The sequence below is a fragment of the Polyodon spathula genome, chromosome 8 (assembly GCF_017654505.1).
Source record: "Polyodon spathula isolate WHYD16114869_AA chromosome 8, ASM1765450v1, whole genome shotgun sequence".
Classification (NCBI taxonomy): Eukaryota; Metazoa; Chordata; class Actinopteri; order Acipenseriformes; family Polyodontidae; genus Polyodon; species Polyodon spathula.
Window position 1 is genome coordinate 51027667 of NC_054541.1, and position 26211 is coordinate 51053877.

Genomic DNA, 26211 nt, shown 5'->3' on the forward strand with positions numbered 1-26211 from the left:
CCGTGAGAGCGCGGTCGCTGCGGCTTTCCCGTGAGAGCGCGGTCGCTGCGGCTTTCCCGTGAGAGCGCGGTCGCTGCGGCTTTCCCGTGAGAGCGCGGTCGCTGCGGCTTTCCCGTGAGAGCGCGGTCGCTGCGGCTTTCCCGTGAGAGCGCGGTCGCTGCGGCTTTCCCGTGAGAGCGCGGTCGCTGCGGCTTTCCCGTGAGACCGCGGTCGCTGCGGCTTTCTGCACGGCCTCCCAGCGATACTGGAAGGGAAGCAGCAGTGCACTGATTGGTGCTTTTCCTGTCATTCCCAGTATTTTATTATAATGTTCTTCGGTAGGGTACTCTTTCGTGTCTCTAGGGCACCCCCTGGCGAGTCTGCTTTGATGTCAGCTGGATTTCTGTCTTGTAAATCCTTTGAATGATTGAGTTTTACATTTGCTGCCGCTTGGTAAACACAGCCTATTCTGTTTTCCTGTGGATCTGCCTGGCAAGACTGAAATCTGCTCAGCTGTTTATCCCCAGTAAGGATAGTAAGATGCCCCCCTCCCCTTCTCCACATAAGGGCAAACTGTGGGCTGAGCTCTGTGTCCTCCTTCATGAAGCCTTGGCATTCCTAAGGCATTAGCCCACCAGTATTTGCATGGGACGGCTATAGCATTGCAGGGATGGAAGTAAGACACCTATTGCATAGCTGTCTCACCCATTCCAGATTTTACTATGAGCTTGATTAGCCACAGTGTAGAGTCTTATTTCCATCCCTCCTTCATTATGCTTGCTAGTGCATTGTGAATGATACCCCTTTCATTCTCCAGGGTGGGTTATATTTCAAGAGAATTAACTAGCACTATTCTGCTGTCTTTCCAGCTGTTCAGTATATCAGTAAAACACAGTGAATGGCCAGTGGGGGGGGGGGGGCGTTTCTTTGCTGGATTCAGAGACAGGAGCAGATAGTCAGACAGGGACGCAGTGCGTAGCTGTGTGTGTGTCTCTGCAGGCTGTTGTACTGCTGCTCCACACGTGAGCTGGACCTGTGGTATTCACCAGGTAGAATATTCATATGCAATGTCTAATATACAAGTCTCCTGTAAGTGGCCAGTACAGACATGAATACAAGACTCCCATTGCATAGCAGTTATGGAAACATGATCCCCTGCAGGGAAGCCAAGCTGCTCCGTGCACTGTGTGGGGTATCACGGGATGGTCCGTCCCTGTTCTACCGAGTCTAAGTTTTGTTTTGGAACTAAAGGATGTCAAGGGGCTTGCATGAGGCCACCTCGGGGAAAGCCGCCCACATCCGGGTAAAGACTGAAGCAACAAAGCAGGCTGGTTCCAGTGCTGTGTATTAATATTCTCACTGTCGTCATCAGCGCTCCCAGTGTAGCTGCAGCTGCCCCTAGCAACCAGGCTGCGCCCCTCCCCTGGATACCAGCTGCCTGGCTGCCAGGAGCTGCGAGGGTCGCTGGCCAGCTGTCTGTCCTCCTGTCTGCGCATTGAACACATACCGTACACCACGGCAGACCTGGGGCCAGTTCTAATCACAGCTACACAACTGCACGCTGGAATTGAGATTACAATTGCAGTGCTGTTTTCTTCCATTACAACTGCAGTTTCACAACATTCTGCAGGGATTACAATTCAAACTGCAATTACACTTAAGAGTACCGTAAACAGCTCCACACATTAACACGCTCGCTGTCTTTATTCTGAATAACCAGCAGGAATCACAGGGACAAATACAAACTTCAAGTGGGGTCACTAAAAGAGTTTGAAAATACAAGAATAACTATTGTATGACAAATGAATGAATAACTGAACTGTAATCGATCAATTCTAGCATTCCAATTGCAGTTCTGTAGGTGTGCCAAGGTTCCACTGCAATTCCACTGAGCCTGTAACTGCAGTTAATATGAATTGTAATTGACCGCTGGCCTGCAGCACAGCTGCGTGTCTCACGCAGGTTGGGGATGCTGGCTCTGTGGGGTCGGATCGGTAGGTATCTTAAAAGCCACCCTCTCAACAGCTAGCAAAGGCAAGCTGCAATTGAAAGGAAAATCCTCCATGCTCTCTTACAGCTCTGTGCTCTACAGTCTTCAGCAGGGTGTTCGCAGCATGCCATGGGTTTACATTTACAAACAAAACAGCCGTGATGACGATGGTGATGAAAGTAGAGCAGGCCCCTTGCTGAGCCAGCGGTGTGAGTCTGTCTGTCCTTGTCTGACTCCACCCAGCCCAGCTTCCTCAGCTAGATATCCTGTCCACATGTGCACAAGCACCGCGCTTCGCTTACAGAAGCTTTGCGAGTTGTGATTTAGGTAACACGCTCAGTCCTTGAAACTGAGTGTGTGTGTGTGTGTGTGTGTGTGTGTGTGTGTGTGTGTGTGTGTGTGTGTGTGTGGAGTACAAACAGTAACCTGTCACATGAATACATAACTACAGTCACCTGGTGAATTAATACATGCTAAAATGTTTACAAAATGAACTAATTACTATGGCAGTTGTTTTATCTTTAATGGAACTACCATGGGGAGGATATTTGCTGAAATGAGTTGCCCAGATTGTGAAATACTTTTGCATTCATTGTTTAAGTGGCTGTCATCTGTTAAATTTGTGTCCATTATGTAGCCCAGCATTGTGAGATGGCACTAATATTAAAAGATGGTGCTTAAAACGAGCAAAATGTTCTAGAATCAGACCTCCTGATTTACGCTCGTAGAATTTGTGAAAGCCTGAAAGATCTGACTCGAGCCGCCTATCATTACATTCAAGTTGATGACATTGATGCGAGTGATAAGCGCTGCTGCTGTTCATTTTGTGAATCGTGAATCAACAGGATGCCCCCCTGCTTTCTCAGAATGACTGCCCTCTGCAGAACCTTTGAGAAACAAGCAGCACTGCTGTGTCTCGAGGTCCAGTGCACTTCACTGCTCAAAACCAACATAAAGATTATAAATAAATAAATAAACAAAACATTCACCCAAAGTTACGTTTGTTTAAAAAAAAAAAAAAAAAAAAAACAAGCTTTTTGTTTACATTTCTGTTCTCGTTTTATATTTTTTCTAATTAGCTTTTCATTAGTCATTCGTTGTGTTTAGATGAAGTTCTGTTCCTCCTGTACTCTGTACTCCCCCTCTCTCCCTCCCCCTCTCTGCCATTAGTGATGCCTCTGCTGGCCCTGCTCCAAACCCCATTGTGGGAGAGAGAGGGAGAGTGATGCAATCCCTGCCAACACAGGCGCACTGAGCAAGGGGAATGAGAAAAACAAGGGGAGGAGTCCAGCACAGTGCAGATCACATGCCTGCGCTGGCAGGTCTGCAGGGTTTGTGGAGGAGAGAGTGTGTGTGTGTGCGCGCGCCTCTCTTGCAGTCTGCCTCACTCCCGCACAGCAGCGCTGCAGTAGCATGCTCTGAAAGAGGAAGTAGAGAGACAGCTTCACTAGAGCACAGCTCCAGCCCTTTTGAAGAGCGAGTGAGCGGGGACAGAGCTGTGTGCTGCCGGAGACTCTGCCAGGTAGGGATTGTGTCTCTGGGGTTCAGTGCTGGGTATCGGGGGGGTTAGTGACTTTAACCATTCAGCATTAGGCTCTGTAGATAGTTGTCCTGTAGCTCTTTGAATGGAAGAGTAGACATGAGGTTGGGCTGTACAGTATGAGGAAGTGTAGAACTATCATAGCTTGAACAAACTAGAGTGAGGAAAGGGTCTTTGAAGTGTTCCCACTGCCGTGTGTGTGTGTGTTTTGTTTGGTTTTTATTAGTACTGGTACTGGATTCAATCGTGTTATTCCCCTGTTTTGATGGGAGCTCTGTGGGCTCTAGAAGTTGTCTCTGTAGGGGTGATTCCTAAGAAGTCAAGCCCGTCTTTGTGTATTAGGAGAGCAGTAATAATGGAGTGCAGTAGCTGTGTAACTGTGCTGTTCCCAGGAGCAGGTGTCTGCCAGCAGTGCTGAAGCGCAGCGTGAATCCCTCAATGCTGTCACTGCGGCTCGGACTGTGTCGAGTGCTCCTATCGCTGCTTACTGCAGTGTCGTGTGATGGCACATACTGCACATGGTCTTGTACCGGGGGAAGGGGTGGGGGGTGGGGTTAATACTGCAGGTTACTTTTCTTTCTGTGTGATCTTGCCCTGGTGTTTTTGTTGTGTGATCTGCCTGTCGTCAGTGTCCCTTCTGTTAATGAGCCCAGCCTGCTCAATAATGCATAGGCCTGGGATTACAAGGCTTGCACAGTCAGTGCAGAGGCAGCACAAGGGCTGGGGTTTGGTGGTGGTTGTATTTTTAGCCGTGTGTAATTTGTTAAACTTATTTGCACCATTCTGATCACGGACTCACTTACTGTTATTCAGTCGCTGTTTTCTAGCAGCCTCATACCAAGGTTTGTCTGATTGCACAAATTGAAGGTGTGTTTGTGCTTGTTTCTTGTTTCTTTTTTACTAGCCACACCTCTGCTTCTGAGCTCTAGTTCTGCGAGTCCTGTGAAACACACATACACTGACACACGCACTCACGTGCACACACACACACTCGCACACAGCTTTGATGGGATGGATTGGGCTCTATTTGGTTGATTTATCTGTTTTGTTTTTAGTTGCTAGTATATTCTGAAGTTTAGGGGTGAGAGTCAAGGTTTTCTGTCATCTCGGTGCTCTTAATCTTGAACCTGAATTGCCAAGAGCTTTGTGATGTCTGGTATTATTGAGTTAAAGGGCTATGACTTTCAAGACAAATAGCAGAACATGTAGCATGTAGAAATGACAGAAGGCAGAAGTCCTGGTCTGTGGAAAGTAGAATAAATAAACATGGTATTTTACTTGTAGTCCGGTGTGTTGTAGCTTGTATTGTTCTGAGTTTCCTCTAGCTTTTAGTGCAATGGTTTTACTAAAAGAACTGCTTGGTAATAAATGAAGACAAACGCTTCAATCAGACATAAATCATGGAGCGCTAGTGTATGACAGTGTGTCATTGCAGGTTGTGGGTTTGGGCTCTCATTGCAGGTTGTGGGTTTGGGCTCTCATTGCAGGTTGTGGGTTTGGGCTCTCATTGCAGGTTGTGGGTTTGGGCTCTCATTGCAGGTTGTGGGTTTGGGCTCTCATTGCAGGTTGTGGGTTTGGGCTCTCATTGCAGGTTGTGGGTTTGGGCTCTCATTGCAGGTTGTGGGTTTGGGCTCTCATTGCAGGTTGTGGGTTTGGGCTCTCATTGCAGGTTGTGGGTTTGGGCTCTCATTGCAGGTTGTGGGTTTGGGCTCTCATTGCAGGTTGTGGGTTTGGGCTCTCATTGCAGGTTGTGGGTTTGGGCTCTCATTGCAGGTTGTGGGTTTGGGCTCTCATTGCAGGTTGTGGGTTTGGGCTCTCATTGCAGGTTATGGGTTTGGGCTCTCATTGCAGGTTGTGGGTTTGGGCTCTCATTGCAGGTTGTGGGTTTGGGCTCTCATTGCAGGTTGTGGGTTTGGGCTCTCATTGCAGGTTGTGGGTTTGGGCTCTCATTGCAGGTTGTGGGTTTGGGCTCTCATTGCAGGTTGTGGGTTTGGGCTCTCATTGCAGGTTGTGGGTTTGGGCTCTCATTGCAGGTTGTGGGTTTGGGCTCTCATTGCAGGTTGTGGGTTTGGGCTCTCATTGCAGGTTGTGGGTTTGGGCTCTCATTGCAGGTTATGGGTTTGGGCTCTCATTGCAGGTTGTGGGTTTGGGCTCTCATTGCAGGTTGTGGGTTTGGGCTCTCATTGCAGGTTATGGGTTTGGGCTCTCATTGCAGGTTATGGGTTTGGGCTGTCATTGCAGGTTGTGGGTTTGGGCTGGCATTGCAGGTTATGGGTTTGGGCTCTCATTGCAGGTTGTGGGTTTGGGCTCTCATTGCAGGTTGTGGGTTTGGGCTCTCATTGCAGGTTGTGGGTTTGGGCTCTCATTGCAGGTTGTGGGTTTGGGCTCTCATTGCAGGTTGTGGGTTTGGGCTCTCATTGCAGGTTGTGGGTTTGGGCTCTCATTGCAGGTTGTGGGTTTGGGCTCTCATTGCAGGTTATGGGTTTGGGCTCTCATTGCAGGTTATGGGTTTGGGCTCTCATTGCAGTTGTGGGTTTGGGCTCTCATTGCAGGTTATGGGTTTGGGCTCTCATTGCAGGTTATGGGTTTGGGCTGGCATTGCAGGTTGTGGGTTTGGGCTCTCATTGCAGGTTATGGGTTTGGGCTCTCATTGCAGGTTATGGGTTTGGGCTCTCATTGCAGGTTGTGGGTTTGGGCTGGCATTGCAGGTTATGGGTTTGGGCTCTCATTGCAGGTTATGGGTTTGGGCTCTCATTGCAGGTTGTGGGTTTGGGCTGGCATTGCAGGTTATGGGTTTGGGCTCTCATTGCAGGTTATGGGTTTGGGTGCTGTCATGGTCTGCTGAAGAATGAGGCTGAAGTGTGAGCGGTAGGCTCATAGTGTAATAATACAGATGCATTGCTTTCGTCTCTAGATTGGAACATAAAAGCAGTTGCACTGCTGTTGCACTTGTGACACATAAAGAGAAATCGTGTTGATGGTTTCTTCTCTCTCTCCTGTATTAAATTTCATGACAGTGAACATTTCTGTGAAGCAACTCTTAAGTGTGCAGGATTTGTTTGCCCTCCCTAGTGGTCTGTAGGAACGAGCCCTGCTCGTTGGTTTACAGCTCAGTGCACCATTGTCTGCGCTAAGGGGACAAGAGCCCAGGCCTGATAGTGATGGACTATACACACAGAGACCCACACTGTCATACACGCACACTCACACACATACACACCATCACACTCACACTGTCACACACACACACTTCATGCTGTGAAAGCACTAACTGGCACTTTTCACTTGTTACATGCCCACGTGGTGAAACCAGGATTACGTCACAGGTGCTCTCCCTAAGCAGTGTGACTGTTCTTGTTGTGTTCCCCCCCCATAGCCCCTGATTCCAGGTTCCCTTCCTTGTATCTACAGTAAGTTTCATGTTACTTCATTAACTCTGTTCATATTACACTTGTTCTCAGCGAAGCTTTGTGTTTCACATTGCAGTTCCACACTGTCATGCAGTGTAACATGGCTGCTGGACGGGACGTTCTAATCCCTAGCGTGCGCGAGTGCATGTTGTGAGCACTGCAAACAGTACAAAGCATTCAATACAAGCCTTGTTTGTGTTGAAGCAACCTGAAGGAACGCGCTTCTGCATTGAGTCGCTGCAACTGAGAACCTGAGTAACTGAACCTGCAGCACTGCAGTTCCCCCGGCGCTGTGGCATGCATTGTATCTCTGCGATGCAAAGGCAGCTCCCATGCTGTAGAGCAGTGGGGGGCTCTGTGCCCAGGCGCTCTCGTGTTGCAGGTGCGGGTTGTTGTTGTGATTGCTGGCCAGACTGTATCTTGCTGCTGTGCACTGTGGGAGCGGCGGGGCTCCATTTCCATTTAATAATCTTTGTCTCAGTGTTGCGCTAGTCTGTACCAACAGCAGGTAGAGGAGAGACTAGGCCCCAGCTCACTCTTAGCACTGACCTGGTTTCCTCAGAATTCATGATGGGGTGTTTATGAAGTCACGGGTGAACCTCGCTGTTAACAGAGACTTGTTTTTGAGGACTGTAGCATCTCTCGTTGTTTATATTGCAGCCTCTGTGTTTTTCCTTGTTTCCTTGCAGTGTCCTGTGATTCATTCACTGAGCTGTGTAGTCGGTGTGCTTGTGCCGTTCCTGTTTCCAATGCAATTCCAATTCCAGTGTGTTCCAGGCTGCTGCCAGGAGTAGTTTCCCAAACATGCAGGAAAATGACAAGCCATGTGTGTGTGTGAGTGCGCATGCGTGTGCATGCATGTCAGCACTTGCATCCTAGCTCAATTGTGGAGCTCCTCTCGACCTCCCCGTTGGCTCCACCTGCCTGACATTAGTTAATTTAGCAGTGTCTGTACTTAGTTTTTACACACAGAGCAGTTCTGTGGGGAAGCAGCTGCTGTACACAGTCGTTTACACAGTGCTCTCCCATTGGCTCTGCACGATTCAGTGTGTGTGTGTGTATGTGTATATATATATATAGATATATATCTATATGTATATATGTTTGTATTTATTGTTGTTATGCATGCTAAATGTAGGCAGTGTGTGTGTTTGGTAGAACAGTTACAGTGCAGTCTGGCAGCAGCTTGACAGTCGCACAGTGCCAGATTAAACAGGGATGGATCAAGCCACCTGGTATATCCAGTGTGAAACGTGTTAAATGGATTCAATGTGTGTGGAAAGCTATAAAAAAGGCTAACAAGATGCTCGGATACATTGTGAAAAGTGTTGAATTTAAATCAAGGGAAGTAATGTTAAAACTGTACAATGCACTAGTAAGACCTCATCTTGAATATTGTGTTCAGTTCTGGTCACCGCGCTATAAAAAAGATATTGCTGCTGTAGAAAGAGTGCAAAGAAGAGCGACCAGAATTATTCTGGGCTTAAAAGGCATGTCATATGCAGACAGGCTAAAAGAATTGAATCTGTTCAGTCTTGAACAAAGAAGACTACGTGGCGACCTAATTCAAGCATTCAAAATTCTAAAAGGTATTGACAATGTCGACCCAAGGGACTTTTTCAGCCTGAAAAAAGAAACAAGGACCAGGGGTCACAAATGGAGATTAGACAAAGGGGCATTCAGAACAGAAAATAGGAGGCACTTTTTTACACAGAGAATTGTGAGGGTCTGGAATCAACTCCCCAGTAATGTTGTTGAAGCTGACACCCTGGGATCCTTCAAGAAGCTGCTTGATGAGATTCTGGGATCAATAAGCTACTAACAACCAAACGAGCAAGATGGGCCGAATGGCCTCCTCTCGCTTGTAAACTTTCTTATGTTCTTATGTTCTGAATACGAAGATGTTCTTAAATTGTCGGTTTCTATTTTTATGTTCTTGAGGCTGGAGGTGTGGTAAGGGGAGGTGAGGTGTGAGCTGTTGGTTTGCACAGCGGTGCTGGTTGCTGGTGCAGTACAGAGCCCGGGTGCTGGTTGCTGGTGCTGTACAGAGCCCGGGTGCTGGTTGCTGGTGCTGTACAGAGCCCGGGTGCTGGTTGCTGGTGCTGTACAGAGCCCGGGTGCTGGTTGCTGGTGCTGTACAGAGCCCGGGTGCTGGTTGCTGGTGCAGTACAGAGCCCGGGTGCTGGTTGCTGGTGCTGTACAGAGCCCGGGTGCTGGTTGCTGGTGCTGTACAGAGCCCGGGTGCTGGTTGCTGGTGCTGTACAGAGCCCGGGTGCTGGTTGCTGGTGCTGTACAGAGCCCGGGTGCTGGTTGCTGGTGCTGTACAGAGCCCGGGTGCTGGTTGCTGGTGCTGTACAGAGCCCGGGTGCTGGTTGCTGGTGCAGTACAGAGCCCGGGTGCTGGTTGCTGGTGCAGTACAGAGCCCGGGTGCTGGTTGCTGGTGCTGTACAGAGCCCGGGTGCTGGTTGCTGGTGCTGTACAGAGCCCGGGTGCTGGTTGCTGGTGCTGTACAGAGCCCGGGTGCTGGTTGCTGGTGCTGTACAGAGCCTGGGTGCTGGTGCAGTACAGAGCCTGGGTGCTGGTGCAGTACAGAGCCTGGGTGCTGGTGCAGTACAGAGCCAGAGTGTTTAGCAGTGCTCAGCAATGTCAGACAGGAAGCCTGTGTGCGTGGAGGAGGAGGAGGAGGAGAGGCGGGGATTATGTTGAATAACTCTTCGGTATTCAGCGCACACGCCTTCTAGAGAGCTTCGGTATTCAGCGCACACGTCTTCTAGAGAGCTTCGGTATTCAGCGCACACGTCTTCTGGAGAGCTTCGGTATTCAGCGCACACGTCTTCTGGAGAGCTTCGGTATTCAGCGCACACGTCTTCTGGAGAGCTTCGGTATTCAGCGCACACGTCTTCTGGAGAGCTTCGGTATTCAGCGCACACGCCTTCTAGAGAGCTTCGGTATTCAGCGCACACGTCTTCTAGAGAGCTTCAGTATTTCTGTTCCACTCAAGTGACCTTTAGGTCTCAAGGTTGTTGGAAAATTCAAATTCACATTTTTTTATCACTGCCTAGTAGCTGTAAAATTTTTAAAACAGTTACCACAGTACTGGGTTCACTCTCAATGCAAAAAAGAACAAATACACCCTTCCCATAAAAGCAGTACACTGTGTGTGAGCGAGAATGTGTTTATTTGTCAACTTCCTTGCTTCCTGTGCCATGTGGTTTTCCAAATGAAAGAGCAGACAGATGAGCGAGTCTGACAGAGACAGGCCCGTGATGGAGATTTCCTTCCGGTCACTGCAGAGTGCTCTGCTAGTCTGTGTGCTGGAGCTCTGCAGGCAGGTCCCAGCTAGGCTGTGCTCACTGCTCCACAGACACACATGACTAGTAAAGTCTCACGCATTCTGATTTCCAGGCACGTGCAGCACAGTACCCTGGTCTTTATTGTGGATCTAAGTGACAGACACACACTGGGGTCGTTTTATTGCACTTTGAAATGTTCATTTCTCAGGACTCCGCAACCTTCTCCTGTTTGTTCACCTGTGGACTTCAACCTGTCTAACATAGGCATTAAAGTACTGAACAATTAACTGAAACCAGGTTGCTAGCTTTTCTGTTTATTTGTGCATGCCTGCACTGCACTGCGCTGTCTGTTTGAAATGTGTTTGTGCTAAGCCAGCTGCGGTTCTCTTTGATGACCCCTTATGAAACTGCAACAGTGGTTCTCTTTGACCCCTCATGATACTGCAGCTGTGGTTCTCTTTGACCCCTCATGATACTGCAGCTGTGGTTCTCTTTGACCCCTCATGATACTGCAGCTGTGGTTCTCTTTGACCCCTCATGATACTGCAGCTGTGGTTCTCTTTGACCCCTCATGATACTGCAGCTGTGGTTCTCTTTGATGACCCCTTATGAAACTGCAACAGCGGTTCTCTTTGACCCCTTATGAAACTGCAGCTGTGGTTCTCTTTGACCCCTCGTGATACTGCAACAGTGGTTCTCTTTGACCCCTCATGATACTGCAGCTGCGGTTCTCTTTGACCCCTCATGATGGCTGTGTTTACAGATGTGAGTGGAGATTGTTGTTGCACAGTCCAGTCCAGTCCAGTCTAGTTGCTGGATACCGCAGTCCAGACTCCATGATCTGATTGACCCTAATACGGATCGACAGGTCTGGTGTTAATTGCCTTTGAAATGATCTCCGGGCAGATGTTTCCTTTTCTGGCAGACTTTATGCTGCACTCGGACAGTATTTAATCAATTTTACTGGAATGGGAGCCTCTCCTGTAGTCCTTCGATTGAGCGTCCTGGTAACAGGGAGCGTCTTTTATCCCAGCGTGCATGTTACTGCACAAGCTGGTAGTGCTGGCAGCCCTGCTCCTCTCGCTGAGGTGGCAATTCAGTGCGTTTAGTCTCTGCGGCGGCCGAGCAGTTGGCTGCACGGCAGGGATTGCTGCTGATTGTGCTTTGCTGGTTATCGGTTAATCCCTCCACCATGTTATATAATCGCTGTAGCCAGGCTTTGCAGAGAAAGCTAGCTTGAGCAAGGGGGTCTGTCTGCCATGCGGTGCCTGGTGAAGCGTCACCAGAGCTGGGAGCAACCCTTCAACCCTTCTGCTTTTCTAGTCTGATAGCAGCTGAAAGGTTTTAAAGACATTGTTTGAGAATGCTTTTCTCTCATGCGTCTTTGTGCTGACAAGGCTGAAACCAGTTCTTTTTTTAAGGGGGGTGTCCTTTCAGTGCTGGCTGGATTGTCACCTCGGCTTCCTGCTGCGCTCTTACAGGGTTCGTGGACTTCAGCAAGGGCACGGGGCCCCTGCTTCTGTTCTGGCAGTGCTGCTGATCAGTGGCTCTGTAGCCTGTCCTGATTGCTGGAGTCTGTCCTCTTGTGTCCCTAATGATTGAAGGTGCATCATTAACCCCTTGTATTTCTCTCTTTCCCTTGCAGACCTGAATCTGTAGAAGCTAGCTCGGTGGTAGTTGAGAAGTCCAACAGTTATCCACACCAGATCTACACCAGCAGTTCTCACCACTCTCACAGCTATATTGGTCTGCCGTATGCGGTATGTATTGAGGGGGGGGGGGGGGGGGGGGGGGGGGGGGGTTTGAACACTGTGTGATGTTACTGTTAGATTATTGTTACCTGGTGTAAGCAGAGTTATCCCACAATGTCATGTGCTGAATTAAACGTTCCCTCTTCCTCTTCTGTTTCTTAATTTTTCATTTAAAACATTTTAAATGCAAGCAGTTGGTTTAATGACTTTTAATCGGTGGTTGGTCCAAAACCCCTTCTAGTGCAAATTTAAATGCAGAATGAACTCCCCCAGCAAGCAAGAAAAAGAATCTGTGGGATAAGACTTTTTTATAGCCATCCTGATTTATTATTTATATAATGATTGTACTCTGGAGACGTGTCCCCTGTTCTGCTGCTTTCCCTGCTCAGTTTCCTGAGCTCAGTGCTGCCTGCACTGTCACAACTCAGACTATTAGGAGACAATTGTCACAACCCAGGGCACGACAGGCTGGATACTAAGTGGATACATGTGGAGTGAAACGTGCATGCTTGCCTCGTCCTCGTCAGGTTTCGTCCACATTTTTTTCATTTGAGAAAACGCAAAAAAAAAGAAATTCAAGGGATCTAAACTAATGTCTCCCCTTTAAGAAGCCTGGTGATGTTAACCAAGAAGGTAAAATCTAACCCGATGGAGCTCTTTGCTTTCATACTGCCCTACTGCTGCACTGACAGACTCCAGACCCTACCTCTCTCTCAGCAGATGCTGTGTAGAAGTTTGTGATGATACAGCTTCAGAAGAATGTCGCTTGTGTCCTGTGAAACTTGCGGCTTCTCTGTGTCTCTCTCTCTCTCTCGCTCACACTCGTTTGTGTTGTTTTGAACAACAGCAGCCCTTAAAAGGAGTGCCAGTGATCTCTGGACCAGGAGCCAGTGTCCAGATCAGCTGGAAAGTGGTTGGGGGTGGTGGGGCTTGTTTCCATAGCGCTGCAGCATCTCAGGGACTAGGAGGGAGGCAGGGATGCAGTGGTTAGAGCTGCAGCTGCATTGACTTGGTAGTGAATTAGAATCTGATTCCTATGTGTAGTTGCTGGTTTATGCCAACATGCCCCTCCCTGTTCTCCAGGACCACAACTATGGTGCTCGCCCCCCGCCGACGCCCCCTGCCTCACCCCTGCCGGTGGTCCTGATCAGTAAGAACGACGCAAGCCTCTTCTCCAGCGCGGCACACTTCGATGAGACCTCCAGTGCCACCACCATCAGCACCTCTGAGGACGGCAGCTACGGGACTGACGTCACCCGCTGCATCTGCGGCTTCACACACGACGATGGATACATGATCTGCTGTGACAAGTGCAGGTAACTCACTCATGCAGAGATTCTCACACACACACACAGAGATTCTCACACACACACACACAGATTCTCACACACACACACACAGATTCTCACACACACACACAGAGATTCCACACACACACACCACACACACACACACACACACACACACACACAGATTCTCACACCCACACACACACACACACACACACACAGATTCTCACACACACACACACACACACACACAGATTCTCACACACACACACACACACACATTCTCACACACACACACACACAGATTCTCACACACACACACACAGAGATTCACACAGAGATTCTCACACACACACACACGCACGCAGAGGTTCACACACACACACACAGACATGCACGCAGAGATTCACACACACACACTCGCACGCAGAGGTTCACACACACACACTCGCACGCAGAGGTTCACACACACACACTCGCACGCAGAGGTTCACTCACACACACACACACACACGCACGCAGAGATTCTCACACACACACACACGCACGCAGAGATTCACACACACACACACACGCACGCAGAGATTCACACACACACACTCGCACGCAGAGGTTCACACACACACACTCGCACGCAGAGGTTCACACACACACACTCGCACGCAGAGGTTCACACACACACACTCGCACGCAGAGGTTCACACACACACACACTCGCACGCAGAGGTTCACACACACTCGCACGCAGAGGTTCACACACACACTCGCACGCAGAGGTCACACACACACACACACTCGCACGCAGAGGTTCACACACACTCGCACGCAGAGGTTCACACACACACACTCGCACGCAGAGGTTCACACACACTCGCACGCAGAGGTTCACACACACACACACACACACACTCGCACGCGGAGGTTCACACACACACACACACAGGTTCGCACGCGGAGGTTCACGCACACACACACACACACTCGCACGCAGAGGTTCACACACACACTCGCACGCGGAGGTTCACACACACACACACACGCACGCAGAGGTTCACACACACTCGCACGCAGAGGTACAAACACACACACACACACTCGCACGCAGAGGTTCACACACACTCGCACGCAGAGGTTCACACACACACACACTCGCACGCAGAGGTTCACACACACACACTCGCACGCAGAGGTTCACACACACACACTCGCACGCAGAGGTTCACACACACACTCGCACGCAGAGGTCACACACACACACACACACACACTCTCGCACGCAGAGGTTCACACACACTCTCGCACGCAGAGGTTCACACACTCTCGCACGCAGAGGTTCACACACACACACTCTCGCACGCAGAGGTTTCACACACACACACTCGCACGCAGAGGTTCACACACACACTCGCACGCAGAGGTTCACACACACTCGCACGCAGAGGTTCACACACACACTCGCACGCAGAGGTTCACACACACACACTCGCACGCAGAGGTTCACACACACACTCGCACGCAGAGGTTCACACACACTCGCACGCAGAGGTTCACACACACACACACTCGCACGCAGAGGTTCACACACACACACACACACACACACTCGCACGCAGAGGTTCACACACACACTCGCACGCAGAGGTTCACACACACACACACGCACGCACACACTCGTGCGTGTTAGGTGCCACACCACACGTCACGCACGCACGCAGAGGTTCACACACACTCGCACGCAGAGGTTCACACACACACACTCTCGCACGCAGAGGTTCACACACACTCGCACGCAGAGGTTCACACACACACACTCGCACGCAGAGGTTCACACACACACTCGCACGCAGAGGTTCACACACACACACACTCGCACGCAGAGGTTCACACACACACACTCGCACGCAGAGGTTCACACACACACTCGCACGCAGAGGTTCTCACACACACACACACTCGCACGCAGAGGTTCTCACACACACACACACTCGCACGCAGAGGTTCACACACACACACACACTCGCACGCAGAGGTTCACACACACACACACACTCGCACGCAGAGGTTCTCACACACACACACACTCGCACGCAGAGGTTCACACACACACACTCGCACGCAGAGGTTCACACACACACACTCTCACGTAGAGGTTCACACACACACACACACACACACACTCGCACGCAGAGGTTCACACACACACACTCGCACGCAGAGGTTCACACACACACTTGCACGCAGAGGTTCACACACACACACACTCGCACGCAGAGATACACGCACACACACACACTCTCGCACGCAGAGGTTCACGCACACACACTCTCGCACGCAGAGGTTCACACACACACTCGCACGCAGAGGTTCACACACACACACTCGCACGCAGAGGTTCACACACACACTCGCACGCAGAGGTTCACACACACACTCGCACGCAGAGGTTCACACACACACACACACACACACTCGCACGCAGAGGTTCACACACACACACACTCGCACGCAGAGGTTCACACACACACACACTCGCACGCAGAGGTTCACACACACACTCGCACGCAGAGGTCACACGCACGCACGCAGAGGTTCACACACACACACGCAGAGGTTCACACACACTCGCACGCAGAGGTTCACGCACACACTCGCACGCAGAGGTTCACGCACACACTCGCACGCAGAGGTTAACGCACACACTCGCACGCAGAGGTTAACGCACACACTCGCACGCAGAGGTTAACGCACACACTCGCACGCAGAGGTTCACACGCACTCGCACGCAGAGGTTCACGCACACGCAGAGGCACGCAGAGGTTCACACGCACACACACGCACGCACGCAGAGGTTCACACGCACGCACACACACGCACGCAGAGGTTCACGCACACGCACGCACGCAGAGGTTCACGCACACGCACGCACGCAGAGGTTCACGCACACGCACGCACGCAGAGGTTCACACACACGCACGCACGCAGAGGTTCACACACACTCGCACGCGGAGGTTCACACACACACACACTCGCACGCAGATGTTCACACACACGCACGCACGCAGAGGTTCACACACACTCGCACGCAGAGGTACACACACACACTCGCACGCAGAGGCACACACACACACACTCGCACGCAGAGGTTCACACACACGCACACACACACACGCACGCACGCAGAGGTTCACACACACTCGCACACGCACACAGGGTACACCACATCGTTCACACACACTCAGGGTGAGAGGTGCACACAAACACACTCGCTCATGCAGTGTGTACACACACACTCGCACGCAGAAATACACACACACACTCGCACGCAGAGGTACACACACACACACTCGCACGCATAGGTTCACACACACACACACACACTCGCACGCAGAGGTTCACACACACACACACTCTCGCACGCAGAGGTTCACACACACACACTCTCGCACGCAGAGGTTCACACACACACTCGCACGCAGAGGTTCACACACTCGCACAGAGGTTCACACACACTCGCACGCAGAGGTTCACACACACACTCGCACGCAGAGGTTCACACACACACACTCGCACGCAGAGGTTCACACACACTCTCGCACGCAGAGGTTCACACACACTCTCGCACGCAGAGGTTCACACACACTCGCACGCAGAGGTTCACACACACTGTCGCACGCAGAGGTTCACACACAGTCGCACGCAGAGGTTCACACACACTCGCACGCAGAGGTTCACACACACACACTCTCGCACGCAGAGGTTCACACACACACTCGCACGCAGAGGTTCACACACACACACTCGCACGCAGAGGTTCACACACACACTCGCACGCAGAGGTTCACACACTCGCACGCAGAGGTTCACACACACTCGCACGCAGAGGTTCACACACACACACACTCGCACGCAGAGGTACACAGCGTCTGTCTCCAAATGTGTGTGTGTGCGCAGGGTTCACACACACACGCACACACTCGCACAGACACACACACACACTCGCACGCAGAGGTTCACACACTCGCACGCAGAGGTTCACACACACTCGCACGCAGAGGTCACACACACTCGCACGCAGAGGTTCACACACACGCACGCAGAGGTTCACACACACTCGCACGCAGAGGTTCACACACACGCACGCAGAGGTCACACACACACACACTCGCACGCAGAGGTTTCACACACACACACACACACACACACACACACACACACACACGCACGCAGAGGTTTCACACACACACACACTCGCACGCAGAGGTTCTCACACACACACACACTCGCACGCAGAGGTTCTCACACACACACACACACACACACACACACTCGCACGCAGAGGTCTCACACACACACACACTCGCACGCAGAGGTTCACACACACACACACTCGCACGCAGAGGTTCACACACACACACACACTCGCACGCAGAGGTACACACACACACACTCGCACGCACGTAGGAGGTCACACACACACACACACGCGCACGCAGAGGTACACACACACACACACTCGCACGCAGAGGTTCACACACACAAACACACACACACACACTCGCACGCAGAGGTTCACACACACACTCGCACGCAGAGGTTCACACACACACACTCGCACGCAGAGGTTCACACACACACTCGCACGCAGAGGTTCACACACACACTCGCACGCAGAGGCACACACACACACACTCGCACGCAGAGGTTCACACACACTCGCACGCAGAGGTTCACACACACACTCGCACGCAGAGGTTCACACACACACTCGCACGCAGAGGTTCACACACACACTCTCGCACGCAGAGGTTTACACACACACACACACACTCGCACGCAGAGGTTTACACACACACACGCACACTTGAGCGTGCGTCTCCAAGTGTGTTGGTGCGTCTTAAACTCTCCATACGTGGTGTTGCGAGGCGTCTCCTCTACCACCACGCACGCAGAGGGTTCCACACACTACTGCACGCTCAGAGGTTCACAACACTGAGGCTGCAGAGAAGGTCTCAGAGGCACACACACTCGCAAGCAGAGGTGTGCCTCACACACACACACTCGCACTCAGAGGTTTCTCACACACTCGCACGCAGTAGGTTTCTCGCCACACCCACAACACTCGCCAGGTTCAGAGTGTCTCACACACACACACACACACACACACACACTCGCACGCAGAGGTTCTCACACACACACACACTCGCACGCAGAGGTTCTCACACACACACACTCGCACGCAGAGGTTCTCACACACACACACACTCGCACGCAGAGGTACACACACACACACACACACACTCGCACGCAGAGGTTCACACACACACACACACTCGCACGCAGAGGTTCTCACACACACACACACTCGCACGCAGAGGTTCTCACACACACACACACTCGCACGCAGAGGTCTCACACACACACACACACACACACACACACACACACTCACACGCACACTCGCACACAGAGGTTCACACACACACACACACACACACACACACACACACTCGCACGCAGACACACACACACACACTCGCACGCAGAGGTACACACACACACACACTCGCACGCAGACACACACACACACACACACTCGCACGCAGAGGTTCACACTCGCACGCAGACACACACACACTCGCACGCAGAGGTTAACACACACACACACACTCGCACGCAGAGGTTCACACACACACTCGCACGCAGAGGTTCACACACACACACTCGCACGCAGAGGTTCACACACACACTCGCACGCAGAGGTTCACACACACACACTCGCACGCAGAGGTTCACACACACACACACTCGCACGCAGAGGTTCACACACACTCGCACGCAGAGGTTCACACACACACACACACTCGCACGCAGAGGTTCACACACACACACACACACTCGCACGCAGAGGTTCACACACACACACTCGCACGCAGAGGTTCACACACACACACACACTCGCACGCAGAGGTTCACACACACACACTCTCGCACGCAGAGGTTCACACGCACACACACGCACGCAGAGGTTCACACACACGCACGCACGCAGAGGTTCACACACACGCACGCACGCAGAGGTTCACACACACACACGCACTCGCACGCAGAGGTTCACACACACACACCACAGCAGAGGTTCACACACGCACGCACGCACGCGAGGTTCACGCACACTCCGCACGCAGAGGTTCACGCACACGCCACGCACGCAGAGGTTCGTTCACAGCACACGCACGCGCACTCAGAGGTGCGTGTGCACTTCACGTGTGCGTGGAGGTTCACACACACACACACACACTCGCATGCAGAGGTTCACACACACACACTCGCACGCAGAGATACACACACACAAACTCGCACGCAGATTCACACACACACACACGCACTTGCATGCAGAGATTCACACACACACTTGCACGCAGATTCACACACACACACACACTCGCACGCAGATTCACACACACACACACTCGCACGCAGATTCACACACACACTCGCACGCAGATTCACACACACACACACACACGCACGCAGATTCACACACACACACTCGCACGCAGAGATACACACACTCGCACGCAGAGGTTCACACACACACTCGCACGCAGAGGTTCACACACTCGCACGCAGAGGTTCACACACTCGCACGCAGAGGTTCACACACTCGCACGCAGAGGTTCACACACACAAGTACGCAGAGGTTCACACACACAAGTACGCAGAGATACACACACACACTCGCACGCAGAGATTCACACACACACAAACGCACGCAGAGGTTCACACACAAACGCACGCAGAGGTTCACACACACACACTCGCACGCAGAGGTTCACACACACACTCGCACGCAGAGATTCACACAGACACTCGCACGCAGATTCACAAACACACACACACTCACATAAAGAGATATACACGCACTAACACGCAGAGATGCGCACTTGCACACACACGTGCAGAGATTCACACACACACAAACACACACACGCAGAGAATCACACACACAAATGCGCGCAGAGATTCACACACACAAATGCGCGCAGAGATTCACACACACACAAACACACACATGCAGAGATTCACGCACACACAGAGACACACACAGAGGGCACCTGCTGAAATATAGCCTTGTGTAAGGAAACTTAACAATGGCCACAAACAGGAGATGCTCGCCCCAGTGAGTCACTCTGTGCAACAGCCAATAGCGGAACAAGTCAGTCAGGGTTTGAGTCATAACCTGGTAACACTGTAGGATGAGTCAGTGTTGGAGTTTCCCGAGCCCTGATGCGCTCTGTACTTGTTTTGCTTTTATAAATTGTTTGGCTATTTTTGGTCATAACCTACACTGAGTGTACAAAACATTATGAACACCTTCTTAATATTGAGTTGCATCCCCTTTTGCCCTCAGAACAGCCTCAATTTGTAAGGGCATGGACTCTGCAAGGTGTCGAAAGCTTTCCACAGGGATGCTGGCCCATGTTGACTCCAATGCTTCCCACAGTTGTGTCAAATTGGCTGGTAGTGGATCTCTACTCCGAATAGCTCGTTCCGTCTCACCCCAATTGGATTGAGATCCACCACCAGCCTGCAATGTTGACACGCGGCATGATAGATGCATGTACTCATGTGGTTTTCTCCATAACCTAGTCCTCCCATCAGCGTAAAACAGCAGGAACTGGGATTCCTCAAACCAGGCAATATTTTTCCAATCCTCCGGTGTCCAGTGTTTTCATTTCTTAACCCACTGCAACCGCAGTTTCTTGTGTTCTGCTGAAAGAAGTGGAACTCCGTTAGGTCGTCGGCTGCCATATCCATATTCATATTCCATTCTTGTCAAGCTACGACGAGTTGTGCATTCTTTTATGGGTCTTTCGGCACCAATGTTGTACTGGACTGTCAGTTGAGTAACTGTAGCCCGTCTGTTGTTCTGCACAATTCCTGTCAGCCTCCTTTGGCCTCTCTCTTTCATCAGTGAGCCGTTTTCGACCACTGGCCTGCCGTTGGCTGGATGTCCTTTGGGTGGTGGACCATCCTTGATACACACGGGAGGCTGTTGAGCATGAAAAACCCAGCAGCGTTGCAGTTCTTGACACACTCAAACCGGCGCGCCTGGCACCTACTACCATACCCCGTTCAAAGGCACTTAAATCTTTTGTCTTGCCCATTTGCCCTCTGAATGGCACACATACACAATCCATATGTCAATTGTGTCAAGGCTTAAAAATCCTTCTTTAACTTGTCTCCCCTTCATCTACACTGACTGAAGTGGATTGAACAGGTTACATCAATAAGGGATCATAGCTTTCACCTGGATTCACCTCGTCAGTCTATTTCATGGAAAGAGCAGGTGTTCCTAATGTTTTGTGCACTCAGTGTAGAAAGGCAGTGTAGAAAGACAGTCTAGCCACTGTAAGCAGACAACCCCCTCACCAATCTCTACCTGTTTCTGCACCCCAACGCGCTCGGCAGCTCAATCCGCAGCTGGGTCTCCAGGGATTGTTTTCTTCCCACAGCCCTGGTATGTTCATTCATGATGTCGTTTGTCTTGTTTGCAGTGTCTGGCAGCACATAGACTGCATGGGGATCGACAGGCAACACATTCCTGATACCTACCTGTGTGAGCGCTGTCAGCCCAGGTGAGTGCAGACAGCACATACACAGTGTTGTGTGTATATTGGGGCACACTCTTGATGAGTCCCACAGTGTTGGAAAGGGGGCTACCTGGCAGTACTGTAAAGAACTCCTGCTGTTTCCTTTTGAAGGACCTGTTTGTTTGCTGAGGGAGTCTCCTAGGAGACTGGTGTTGATATCTCATGAGTCACCTGGAGTGTTTGTGCTTCAGCCACTGCACACCTGTGCTGCTCCTTTTCTTACAGCATCTCCCTTCCCTGCCCAGTCCTGTGTGTGTGTGTGTGTGTGTGTGTCTACCTGTCTTCTCTCTCTCTCCCACCCCCCCCTCTCTCTCACCCCCTCTTTGTTTTCCTGTTAATAACCCCCCTTCCCCGTCTGGCTCAGTTCCTCACCTCTGCTTGCTCTTCAAGCCCCCTGTTGTCTGCTGTCATCAGCCCCTGTTTCACAAACTCTGCCTTCTGTGCAAAAACAAGCTAGAAGAATAGCGAGGGAGCTTCTGCATTGTCACCCAGGGGCTGGAGCCTGGTTTATATTGTGGGGATCCTTTACAGTTAATAATCATTTCACCTCTGGAGGCTTCACAGTAGGTTAAATACCATTGATCTGAGACAGGTGCTTTAAAGACCCGGGCATAGTAAAGAAATAACATTACGTACAATATGGTTTGATGTCAGATCTGAATTGCGTGTACAGTAAAGTTTAGAAATAGCTGCTTGAATAATTTATTTGAAATGGCAACAGGAGCTAACTGGAATGATGCAATCATCTTATGAGGAGAGCTTTGTAAAATGACATTCCAGTCAGCAGTCAGCACTGGTTCTCAGTGTTTTGAATATTCCACGAAGTCCGTGTCAGTATTTGTCAGCGCTTGTTTGTGTCCCGCTCTGCTGCGCAGTCGCTCTGCTGTAAGCTGGGTTTGCATGCAGATCTGATTGCCGGCTGTTTTGGTTGCAGGAGCTTGGACCGGGACAGGGCCATTCTGCTGCAGACAAGAAAAAGGGAAAATATGTCAGGTGAGTGAAGACAATGATTGCACGGCTTCGGAAAAAAACTGGTTTTGACTTTTCCTGCCTCTGTAATGGAGTTTGTAAGACAGAGCAGCTTACTGCAGTGTGTGTGTGTGTATGTCCTTAAAGATGGCGACACGAGTGCGACTGAGAGCGGGGACGAGGTGCCCATGGAGCTGTACACTGCCTTCCAGCACACGCCCACCACCATCACCCTGACTGCAGCCCGCGTCAGCAAGGGCAGCGACAAGAAGCGCAAGAAGAGTGGCGACAAGGAGCAGAATGCAGCCAAGAACAAGAAGGTGAGGAGGCTGCATCGCTCGCTCGCCCTGCATGTGTGTGTCTGTCTGTCCCTCTGTGTGTGTGACTGGCAGGGCAGCTACCTGGGAGAACCTCAGTGCTATATGCATCTTAACAGTGTAAATGTTTCCGTGGGATATTTGAAAGTGTGCGCGCTCACTGCTGTTTATTTGTTTTCTTCCTGTGCTGCTCTCAATTTCTGCAGTGCATTGAAACATGCAGGCTGCTCACTGTAACTTTCTCTGTGTCTCAGGCCTTCCGGGAAGGATCTCGGAAATCTTCCAGAGTCAAGGTAATAACCAGCATCGTGAAATCAACAGTAAAATATATAGAAGAATTTCTAGAACACTGATTTTGACTGGAGGACGAAGTTTTTTTTTTTATAAATTGTATTTTTTTCTATCCTAATCATAATCAGGTTTTTGGAAGTAGGTCTTAGCATCCACGTTGCTACATCGGGGTCGGAGATGTTCAGTGTGGAACTGTGAGGGTTGTTGTAAGCATGTCCCTGTTGGAATGTGTTACGCAGATACTACACTTATCTCAGAGTGTCGCTGTCACATTTAGAATGTCAGTGACAGGGAACTCAAAGTTTAAATAACAACTTTTCTATAAAAGTAGGTTATGTGTGTTAATATCAACTTTTGGTCTGTTTTTTTTCTTTAGATTGAATGACTTATGTTTGCTAAGTGTTTGGTGGTTGACCCTGTCTCTCCCCCTCTGTCAGGGCTCCGCCCCGGAGGTGGACCCCACTGACCCCCCGAACTGCATGTGGGAGAACAAGATCAAGGCATGGATGGACCGCTACGAGGAGGCCAGCAGCAACCAGTACAGCGAGGACATGCAAAGCCTGCTGGCCCTGGGGCTGAGAGAGACTGAAGATGGCAGCAAAGCCCACTTCAACACCAGCAACAACACCGGCTTCAAGCCACCAGTCGAGGTACAGGCATCCTCACAGAGACACAGTGCATGCACGCACACATACACCTGATCATATACAAGCACTTACAGAGACACTGAAACACCTGATCACACACAAGCACTTACAGAGACACTGAAACACCTGATCACACACAAGCACTTACAGAGACACTGAAACACCTGATCACACACAAGCACTTAGAGACACTGAAACACTAGTGCTGCTTCTTTAGGTGTGTTGGTCTTCATACCAGCAGAGAGCGAGACAGAGAGCTTGATTCTTGCCGTGATGCCTCTCCCCCTCCCCCTCCCCGCCTCCTCTCTTTCAGAGTCAGGTGCAGAAGAACAAGAAGATCCTGAAGGCTGCCAAAGACCTCCCCCCCGACACCCTGATCATTGAGTACCGGGGGAAGTTCATGCTGCGCCAGCAGTTCGAAGCCAACGGTTACTTCTTCAATAGGTGTGTGCTCCGTCAGTCTGTGCACCAGATACACAGTGAGACGTTCACATTGCAGACGTGTGAGGGCAGGTGGAAGCATTCTCACTAGCCAGTAGATAGCAAGTACATTTAAAAGGTGGCAGGCTAGGGTCTTTTTTATAACATCCAGGCTGGCTGTTCCAGAGGCATGGGGCTCCTATATTCTGGGCACACACAGGGGTATCTCCCGGGCTGCTTCAGGTCAGTGTGTTCCTGTCTGAAGAGTAGTAGGGGTGGGACGTGCGAACACCGGGGTGAATGTCTTGATTGCAATTTTTGTTTTTATTTTTTTATGTGCACCTTACAGAAAAACAATAGAACCCAACACCCATTGTCAGCTTTGATCACGTGACACTATGATTTGTTCTTGGTTTTACTATGAGTAAGACACGCCTGAGCTTGTTACCTGTACACTGTGGCTAATCAAACTGGGATGGGTGAAACTGCTATGCAGTAGGAGTCTTATTTCTACCCCTGTCTTGTTTTGAGACACTGGGAGCTTGTCAGAAATGCAAATGCTCCACAAAAAACAAAATAACCCAAATCTATATGTATAGATCTAGACACTGGAGGGGTGCAAGAGTGTGAGCTCTTATTCAAATTGCATGTGGAATCGGTTTACTCTGTAAGCAGAGACAAGTGTGTGTGTATATGAGTGAGTGAGTGAGAGAGAGAGACAGGCTGGGTTTTCACTGTGCTCCCACCCCCCTCTCAGGCCGTACCCCTTCGTACTGTTCTATTCCAAGTTCCATGGGCTGGAGATGTGTGTGGATGCCAGAACCTTCGGGAATGAAGCCAGGTTCATCCGACGCTCCTGCGTTCCCAACGCTGAGGTGAGCTGAGTTGCCAGTCAACATTGCCCTGCATTCAGTCCTTGGTGCACTCTAGCGGTTCAGTGACATCGCTCTGCATTCAACCCTTGGTTCAGTCAAGAGGTCCAGTCACATCGCCCTGCATTCATCCCTTGGTTCACTCTAGCGGTTCAGTCACATCGCCCTGCATTCAGCCCTTGCTTCAGTCACATCGCCCTGCATTCAGCCCTTGCTTCAGTCACATCGCCCTGCATTCAGCCCTTGCTTCAGTCACATCGCCCTGCATTCAGCCCTTGCTTCAGTCACATCGCCCTGCATTCAGCCCTTGCTTCAGTCACATCGCCCTGCATTCAGCCCTTGCTTCAGTCACATCGCCCTGCATTCAGCCCTTGCTTCAGTCACATTGCCCTGCATTCAGCCCTTGCTTCACTCTGGAGGTTCAGAAGCTTTACTGTACAACACAAAATGTAGCGTTGCAGAGTTAATTTCATTCATTCATTCATTATTGTTATTGTTCTTTAGATAAACAGGAAAGTACACATTGAGACCAAATCCCTGTTTAAAAGGGGATCCTAGCACACAAAGAATCCCAAACAATGGTCTTGTGGTGTTTCAGGTACTATTCCCAGCAGAGAAGAACATGCTCCAGTACAGTGTGCTGGGAACCAAAGGGTTGAGCCTCACAGTGGCTGTGCTCCAATCTCAAACTTAGAACCTTCTGGCTTCCTGTAACACTCTCTGTGTCGGGGGACAGACTCTCACTGCTGTAACACTGTCGTGTAATAGACTCTCAGACCTGTAACAGAC

At 50.7% G+C, this 26211-nt stretch overlaps 1 protein-coding gene across 1 annotated transcript in view; it reads left to right on the forward strand.

The window, feature by feature from the left end:
* Window positions 1-26211, forward strand: part of LOC121319159 (inactive histone-lysine N-methyltransferase 2E-like) — a 70746-nt gene that overhangs the window by 16900 nt on the left and 27635 nt on the right. Inside the window, exons 3-11 of the mRNA XM_041256338.1 lie at window positions 11858-11972; window positions 13047-13279; window positions 21811-21891; window positions 22841-22899; window positions 23023-23195; window positions 23447-23485; window positions 23921-24133; window positions 24444-24574; window positions 25308-25425. Coding sequence (XP_041112272.1) covers window positions 11858-11972; window positions 13047-13279; window positions 21811-21891; window positions 22841-22899; window positions 23023-23195; window positions 23447-23485; window positions 23921-24133; window positions 24444-24574; window positions 25308-25425 — 1162 coding nt within the window. The remainder of the gene's footprint in view (window positions 1-11857; window positions 11973-13046; window positions 13280-21810; window positions 21892-22840; window positions 22900-23022; window positions 23196-23446; window positions 23486-23920; window positions 24134-24443; window positions 24575-25307; window positions 25426-26211) is intronic.